At 35.3% G+C, this 9,606-nt stretch overlaps 1 protein-coding gene across 1 annotated transcript in view; it reads left to right on the forward strand.

Annotated features, from left to right (window-relative positions):
• The window catches only part of nan (transient receptor potential cation channel subfamily V member nanchung), an 11,628-nt gene extending 2,934 nt beyond the window's left edge, over nt 1-8,694 (forward strand). The window contains 12 exon segments of the mRNA XM_018449147.1: nt 1,961-2,159; nt 2,237-2,324; nt 2,630-2,806; nt 3,403-3,604; nt 3,884-4,037; nt 4,236-4,490; nt 4,565-4,647; nt 4,807-5,319; nt 5,876-6,041; nt 6,540-6,801; nt 8,134-8,315; nt 8,530-8,694. Coding sequence (XP_018304649.1) covers nt 1,961-2,159; nt 2,237-2,324; nt 2,630-2,806; nt 3,403-3,604; nt 3,884-4,037; nt 4,236-4,490; nt 4,565-4,647; nt 4,807-5,319; nt 5,876-6,041; nt 6,540-6,801; nt 8,134-8,315; nt 8,530-8,694 — 2,446 coding nt within the window.
• Nucleotides 8,695-9,606: the final 912 nt, after the last annotated feature.

Here is a 9,606-nt window from a genome sequence, read left to right on the forward strand (position 1 = left end):
CAAAAATTGGCTGCTGCAGCCAATTAAAAATGCTATGCTATATTTTACCATCTAATTTGCTGCAGCAGCCAATCTTTTTTTCAGTGCAAAAATCATCATTTTATCTTTTAGGACGTCATAAAAACATTTTGACTTTCTCTTGACTTGATGCGTTCCTTGGGTTTGACTGTTCTGACATCACCAGCTGACAGGTAGCATTTATATTGATTTACCACGCGCAACGTAATTGCACGTGTTGTTTTTAACAGTGCCGGAAAACGCCGAGGGCTCTTCGACCGCGAAAATAGGAATGCCAATGCGTTCCTAGCGATGCGCCGCGCGGAATTGACGCCAATTGAGACGGCTCGAGGGTTGCCGAGCTCTCTCCACTCTTTGCTCTCTTCCGCCTCTCCCGTATTTATCATCCGTGAGTCACCGCGCCGATTCCGACGCTGATGGATGGAGTCCTAATGCGTGTGTGTCCGATATAATAGCTCTCGGACACTCGACACGATCCAAATACCTGCACTCGTGACGCAACGCGCGTCCACGTGCCGTCCGCCGAATTAATTCTGTCGCGGTCGCGCGACCGTGAATTGTCGCGGACCTTCTAAAGTTGCCGCCACGGCTTCCGAAATTCGCGCCGATTTTCGACGGGGATCTCCCGCGTTCGCTATAATGACTCCTACACACAGAACTAAAGCTCTAGGGCTACTTTCCAAAACGTCCTTTCCGAGGAAGATTTTGTTGTATACGCTATAGTATGTTACATGTATTACAGTCCCTGGCCACATTATTATGACTACTGTTGAATTTTACGATATTTTTATGATAAGTTGGCAAATTTTTATAAAAAGTGATAGAAAGATTTGTATTTCAGGTGGCAATACTGTTTTTTAAATTACTGTGCATGCAACTCTATAGATAATATATCGCCATTTTGTGTCAACTGTTTAACCACGCTGAAGTTACATATAACTTCTATTTAGAACACTTTGTCTCGTGACGTAAATCGTTAATATTAATAAAATATAACAGTAAGTAATATAAATTGTCGTTAGACATGTTAATAAAGCATAAATAAATAAGTTAAACACAAGTTAAATAATAACTTATATTTAACTTATTTATTTATGCTTTATTAACATGTCTAACAACAATTTATATTTATTTTGCATGTTTTGTTTGCTGTATTTTATAATAAAATATAATTGATTTAATATTGCCAAGTTGTAATTAATTGATTAGACATAAAATTGTTCAATAAATTCATCATAATATATATTTAAAATTTAACCAAATAAAAGAGTACAAAAAGATAAGATGGTCATAATAATGTGGCCAGGGACTGTATATATACTTCGAGTAAAATTTTCCTCGGAGAGAACGTTTTGGAATGAATTTACCAAAGTAGCGCAAAGGTCCTCCATTTTCGACTTACTAATTATACCAATAATACTAAGCGCTTATTGGATTACAGACAATTAGGTCGAAATAGCCAATAGGAAAGTTGTCGGCATTTCGGCTCAGATAAAAGGATTGCGCTACTTTGGTATATCTAAGGTTTGTTCGCGTCGCATGCTCCAACATGTTCCAATGTGCTACCATAGTTCTTAGGCCGGAATCAGACTATGCATTGAAGATTGAGGTTGAAGATTGAAGATTGAAATTTGACCAATAAGGACAAAGAAATTTTAGCTCCTTTCGTTTCGATTGAATCATTTCGGTCAAATTTGAATTTTTCAATCTTCAATCTCAATCTTCAATGTGTAGTCTGATTCCGGCCTTACTCACTCTATCAAAGTTGAAGTGAGTAAGAGCTATGGTAGGAGCATGTTGGAGCATGTTGGAGCTTGCGACGCGACAAATCTTTAGACAGATACAGAACGCGGCAACGCTTGCCGTGCGGCGAAAATTGGCGACTTTTATTATATATACTCCTTTGTTTTTGTTACGGCTGTTTCGCAAGTCCAATATTTAGCTATCTAGCAAGATTTGCAGGTGGCGGATTGTTGGTGGATATGATGAAAAGAGCCACGCAGACCAAGCAGTTTGCGGAGTTGGATCACGCGATGAGAACGAAAGTAGAGCCGTTTCTGTACAACAAGGGAAAAGGTAAATGGATACCAGTGGACAAATTGGTTCTTCTACGAAATAAAGATCGTCCGCGGCATAAAATGGTACGCGATCAATTTCGCTACTATACTATCGATTGCGATGTCGGTGCTTCAAATAATTTTTCTCTCACACTGTGCAGCTGCCGCCTTTAAAAGCTATGGAAAATCCAGCTGATTACGATATCGATAAAGACATGGGCGACGAGGAAGTTGACGAAGCTAAGATAGGTAATAACACAACGAAGTTTAATTTCTTTACCAACAAACACCAACTATAATAGTAATATAATTGTTAGTCAAGAATTTATCGATATAACAATTACATGTTATACATATAATTATCATATATTATATTACAGTTGTATTGTTAAGTGAAAAATTATAATAACTAACAGTTATATTATTGTTAGTTGATGTTTGCTGTTTGCGATATAAATCATCGTCAAACTACGCAAGCATATTTCTACAGTTTAAATTACCTGCAAAGTGCAAGTTGTACAAGAATTTATCTGACTAATAAATATTCTTGGTAGATAAAAGCAAATATAGATTGGTATGTTGGAATTTAAGCGACAGAGGTGCTGTCGGCGAAACCATTTTGCATTTATGCATGTTGCACGCGACCGCCATTCATGCTGATTTGGCAAAACGATTGTTACGTTTCTATCCGAAGCTTATAAACGATATTTATCTAAGCGACGAGTACTATGGTAAGTTTGAGTCTTCCTGCGATTGTTATGAAACACGTTATGAAACACGTGACGATCATTGATTATGGAATGGATTAAAACGCTATAAATTAAAGCTGTTATTGAATTTTCTTCATAAAGCAGTCTACAGATTATATGTAGAATGTCCGTTACCGATAAATTCTCCGATAAGCATTCTAGTTAAATTATTTATTCATAGAATATCGCTTGCATAATGCCATGGATGATTAGCATTTCCAAAGTAAATCATTTATTCCCAAGGGGGCTCCCGCGGCTTTTATGATTTTCTAATCAAGAAATTCTTTTGAATTCAGATCACGTAAATCTATCAACAAAACGTATTATTGCAAAAATATTATTGCAAATGTACAAGATTTCATTATTTCGATAACGAAGTATTTGCGATATAATGTTCATAGAAACGTTTATTCTTTTTTTTTTATCAAGGAACACGTTCACGAAATTTTAAAATATACCTATGATTCTCCTTGTAGACGATATGTGACATTTTAATTCATAAAAATGTAATCTAGTTGAAAAAAGATTTGCATCTCTTCGACTTTATAATTTTATATACCGATTTATTCTGAATTTAGGAGAGAATGTCTTGCACATCGCTATCGTAAACGAGGATCCATCGATGGTTAAGTTCCTTCTCGATAGTGGAGCAGACGATCCGCGTATTATCCACGAAAGGTGCTTCGGCAACTTCATGAGCCCAGAAGATCAGAAGACGTCGAGGTTTGACAATATGGACCACGAATGGGTGTGTGTCTCACCAGAAACCAATTATAACGGGTATGCTGTATTATTTTTCTTAAAAACGACATTAGATTGTTGTTACTTCTCGTGAATGACGAAACAAAAAAAATTTCATTATGATTTTTTAATGAAATTACTAACTTTGAACATTTGTTTCGAGTCCTAAATGTGACCTAAATATCGCGATTCAACTCTACATAAACGGACTCGTTCATCCGAGATTTTAACGTATCTTGTCGAGCGCCATGTCGAGAATGTAATGTTACATGTCTATTCATTAAAGTAAGACGATCTACCTTATTATTATGTCCATAGTTATGTGTACTGGGGAGAATATCCGCTAAGCTTCGCCGCTTGTCTCGGTCAGGAAGAGTGCTACAGGCTTATATTAGCCAGAGGTGCGGATCCTGATAAGCAGGATACGAATGGCAATACCGTTATGCATATGCTGGTGATATACGAGAAATTGGCGAGTGTTATTATCTTTGATACTTTTGTTCATTCCTAAAAAATATTATCTGAATAATTGATTTAATAGTAATTCGCTTAACAATACCCGTCAGTAAAAAATATCAAGACAGACTATCGTTTATTTAAAAAGTACAAAAAATTGTTACAAATAATTTCGTGGCATTTGTTATTTTGTTAATCTTCAATTTAATTTTAGGCCACGTTCGACATGGCTTATGAAGTAGGGGCTTCTCTTGGCATAAGAAACGTTCAACATCTGACTCCGTTGACTTTGGCTGCAAAGTTGGCCAGGATTGAGATGTTCTTTCACATCATGAACATCGAAAGAGAGATATACTGGCAAATCGGCAGCATAACTTGCGCAGCCTACCCTTTATCGCAAATAGATACGATCGACGTTAATACGGGGACAATCAACAATAATTCTGCCTTGAATCTAGTTGTTTTTGGTGTAAGCCAATAAATTATGCTATTTATGTTTTATCTTTAAAACGCACAGACAGAATGTTTTCACGATGATTGTAGGATAAAGATGAACATTTAGAGTTAATGGACGGTGTGCTAGTCGATCTTTTAAACGCCAAGTGGAACACCTTCGTCAAATCCCGGTACGTATAATAAAAGAAAAGATAATCTTCTATTTCACTTTTATAAAAAATTAAATTGAATTAAAAATAAAATTTTACGTTAAAAACATTTCTTGATTAAATATAAAAAATAACTATAAAAATAACTTACATACTCATTATGAGATTTTTAATTTTTAGATTCTACAATCAATTCTTTCTCTTCTGTTTCTACTTCGTATTGTCGCTAATTAGCTTAACCCTTCGACCTGGCCCATCGACCATAGAAACAGACGAAAATGCAAACGATACGTCGACGAGGACGAATTCCTCCAATATAACGGAGCCTATAATTCTCAAGACTCTCCAAAGCTCGGATCTATCAGAATTGGTTACGAATAGCCTCGTGGCGGCTTTTACCTCGAATTTAAAATCATCCTTAAATATGACGCAGGAATCGCTGGAGAAGATCCAGCTGCAAGTAACGTCAAACATCACGTCAGCCCTGAAGAGCATTTTGCTCTTGACGCTGAACGCAAACGAGGGCATTCTGAGTCCTCCTGACGAGGCCGCCATTCATACGCTGTGGTATACCGATAGCCCTCCAAACGCGTCGGACTATTTCATGGATACTTACAACAAAACCGACGTGAATTCAACTGTCAAGGCGATCATCGACGGCGTCGCGCGACCAAAATTTAATCGCGACTATTGGTACATTCAAATATAATATTATAATGAAATTTACATTGCGAGAAATATTACAAAAAGCTATTGATTAATAGAGAAATTGATTACATGCCTGTACAGCATAAGAAATATTTCCAAAATATTCTATTATAAGATGTAAAATATTTTAGAAAGTAATTTTCTGTAAAATTTGTCTGTAGACGTTTTACAAAATCTGTCAAGCAGACTGAGCTATCTGTGTGTATACTATTGCATATTTTTCATATTAACATCATGAAATAAATACGTATAATAAATCAAACACTAACAAAGACTCCTTATAAATCAAAAGAACTAGGAAAAAACATGGACAATAGGAATCAAGCGTAGAAGACATTGCGCAAATAATACACCCATAAAGCATAAAACATTTTTATTTTACTAAATGCGCTAATTTAAGCGCGTTTAGTAAAATAAAGAAGTTTTACGCTTTATATATATATATATATATGGGTGTATTATTTGCGCAACGTCTTCTGCGTTTGACTCTTATTGCCCATGTTCTTTCCTAGTTGGTATGAAATAAATACTTATTTCATAGGTGGGGTGATTTCTCGGAGGAGTGCAGATTGATGCAGCTATCAGAAATGAGTGCAAAGATTCGTCTAACTGCGGAAATTTTTATGTTCATCGCAGCGGTGCTCTACATCTTGGCTGCGTTGCGGGAGGCGAGATTCTTAGGTCTTCATATGTTCATCGAAAATCTCGTAAGAGTCATTCAAGACGTTATCTTTAATATATACAAAGTAACGAGACTTGTCTCAATAATTCCCGAATTTTCAAATCAACTATAACTCTATCGTTACAAATCAGTATTGAACGTTTTCCATTTAGTGATACAAATCGACAAAAACATCGTTATACCTTTCTCGGTAGTGAATAACAAAGAATAACACTTATATCGATTTGTGTCACCAAATCGATATAAAAAAGTACCCACTGAGTACATTGAGAAAAATGTCTGGTAAAAAATGGACGAACCAAAAAGTTCTGATTATATCAATCAGAATTCCGGTTATCACAATTAGAATTCTAGTAGATTTAACCAGAAAATTTTTTGATTCATCCATTTTCAACTAGAATTCTAACTAATCCAATCAGACATTTTTCTCTGTCTACTATGAATGAGCTGATTTATGTTACCACGATTAATTACAAAATAATTACAAAAACGCCACTCGTGTTAACGCGAGCGCGATTTTTAGATGACAGTACCGTCACGCGTGATGTTCCTGATCTCGTGCTGCATCCTAATGTGGTTCCCGGTTCTGCGATTTACCTGCTCCGACGAGGTCGAGGATATGCTAGCGGTCGTGGTGATGCTGACGACGGCACCGTACTTTCTATTCTTCTGCCGAGGTTTCAAGACGGTTGGACCATTCGTCGTGATGATTTACAGGATGATCATGGGCGACCTCATCAGATTCGTCTCCATCTACCTCGTCTTCGTCATGGGATTCTCTCAAGGTAACGCGTGGCGTTGCGAAAAAAAAGAGAGTCCTCATATTCTCTCTTTTAATTTCACGTAACTGCTGTTCCATTTATCTTTCTGAATGAGGCCTGTCCCGAACACAATAAACGAATAACCTTGTTGCCGATTATCGCAATTGATAATCGAAACTGTAAGAGACATAATGGCACGTGTAACGAGAAACATCATCAATTCCACCGGTGACACACTGACGACAATCGGCCGGTGCCTTATTCTATTAATTCCCAACAATTGTTAATTAGCCGCTGGTATAACAGCATCAGCATCGGACACGCGTAATGTTGTGTGATCTAATCGACAATTTTACTGGACGCTGTAAAGCGACATTGACACACATCACCCGACCCGTTGAAGGTCTCTCGTACTAACAAACGGCAGGGAAGAAACCGCAGAAGGAGGCGCTACACCGAGAAGGTCTCGAGATACGTTAAATGATGCGACGCACGCCGTTATGCAATCAGCAGCGTGACCGCAATGCTATGTGCCATTGTCTTACTTTTCGCAAACAAACGACATAGCGCCGTCGCTGCTTGAATGGACCGTCTGTTCGTTCGCGAAGAGGGAGATACGATTTTTTAAACATTTCCTTAAGACTTTCTCAATAAGAAATCTTGTAGATTGATATGATCCATGGCGATCGATCAATTCCGAAAAACGTTATCTTAATCCTCCGGAACTGATAGTGGGTTTATTGGACACTGAGAGAAAAGTGTTTGGTATTTGTGACTATAATTGCGAGGTAAAATAATTATGGTTAGGAGCTCCATTTTTATGGTTATTACTGCTGTAATGTTAGTAATAATAACCATATATGATAGTTTTCTCGTAAATATGAAAAAATTGTACTATAAATTATAATAATTTCAAATATTAATATAGTATATTTCAAATATTAATATAAAATATCAAGATATAAATGATAAATGAAATAAATATTTCTATTCAACAAATACAATATCATAATTATAATGACTACTATAAATAATAAGTGAATTTTTAAAAATAGTTAAAAATAGTTTAAAAAAAATATTCATTATAATCGTATAAAGAATCATTAAAATAAATTTAGTGCCTCTTTCATTCTCTTTCATATGAGTTATATCATTCTGATTCCTTGAAATTAGTGCCTCTTAACGTAAATTAAATGATCTCACAGACACAGCATCCATATCTGTGTTACATTTGATTTTGACGTCAGCTTCGAAGAGTTAAATATTTCCGCGACGGTTTATCTTGGACAAATATCACACGCGATGTAAACAATACGCTGTTACAATTATAAATACCTAGTTTATCTTTCTTCACAGCATATTACATCATATTCCTGTCATTCGACAATCCGAACACTCCAGAGGGCATCGACGACTCTATCACGAATCCGATGCCATCGCCGATGGAAAGTGTTATGGCGATGTTCCTGATGAGCATGACAAATTTCGGTGATTACTATGGTGCATTCGACAGAACCGAGCATGAATTCGAGGCCAAGGTACTTTACTTGCCATGTGCTCGGTATTCACAGATAAAAGTAAACAATACCATCTTTCATATCTTCTAATTAACATTCACATGATATGTTTTAACGACAATTAGATAAGTCGCACAAATTTTTCACGTAACGAATGACTCACTCGCGCCATGCAAAAGAGCGTCAAATGCAATCGGTCGAATAACGTTACAACGATAATCGCTATTAATTGCAGCTGCTGTTTGTATTGTACATGGCGATCGTGGCAATCTTGCTCGTTAACATGTTGATCGCTATGATGGGCAACACTTACCAGAAGATCGCCGAAACCAGGAACGAATGGCAACGGCAAGTACGTCGTCAATACGTTTCGTGCCGCGTGTACCATTCTGCCTTATAAGCACACAATATTCCTAGAATATTATATGAATATTATTTGCCATTTTTAATATTCATGTAATACAAAATAAATATAATAATTCTAAGAATATTTTGTTTTATTATAAAATGAATTTTCCATTTGAGCCGTTTGATATTTTAAATATAAACAGATACATCACCACAAATTATTTTATAATATCATTGATCAATACGTAATTAACACGTGCAGAATAATTACAACGTGGAATGTCGGTGATATAAAGCGCAATAATTTTGAACCTAATATAAAATGTATTAAATATTTTAAATATATTATAAAATATTATAAATATCATTTTTAGTATATATATATAATAAATGTGCCATAGATAATCCAAACTGAACGTGTATTATCGATGATCGATATACGCGGTCTGAATAGAAATCTGGAAATAATCATCTGGGATGTTTTTATATCCCATCCCAATGGCGAAAATATGTGAATTATTATAAAATGAATTGTTCAACATATTTTCTTTCTTTTTAAATAACTTTTTATTTTTCTAATAATTTTTCTTTGCAAATGTTTAAATATAAAATTTAAAATATAAAATCTCAAAAACTCGCAACAAAAAAGTATTATTAATTAATATCTGTATTTTTTAGAAATATTGTTATAATAAACTGTTTAATGCGCTAAATTTGTTTATAATATCTGTTTGGTTTCTACTTACTTTTTTCAGAAAATTCTGAGTAAATCCATATTCGTAATGTTCTCAAATACTAATAAACTGGAAAACAATCAATAATGTACAATATATCGTTAATGATAGTGATTTTTGATTAGGGTATAAAAATACCTTAGGTGATTGTTAATGTAAAAAAAAATAAGACTACTCGCGAGTTAAAAAACAAAGATTGACTTTGTTAATTGTTTCACGTATGTCAGTGG

Source organism: Mycetomoellerius zeteki, unplaced genomic scaffold, assembly GCF_001594055.1.
Source record: "Mycetomoellerius zeteki isolate Tzet28-1 unplaced genomic scaffold, Tzet1.0 scaffold232, whole genome shotgun sequence".
In the NCBI taxonomy this organism is placed as follows: domain Eukaryota; kingdom Metazoa; phylum Arthropoda; class Insecta; order Hymenoptera; family Formicidae; genus Mycetomoellerius; species Mycetomoellerius zeteki.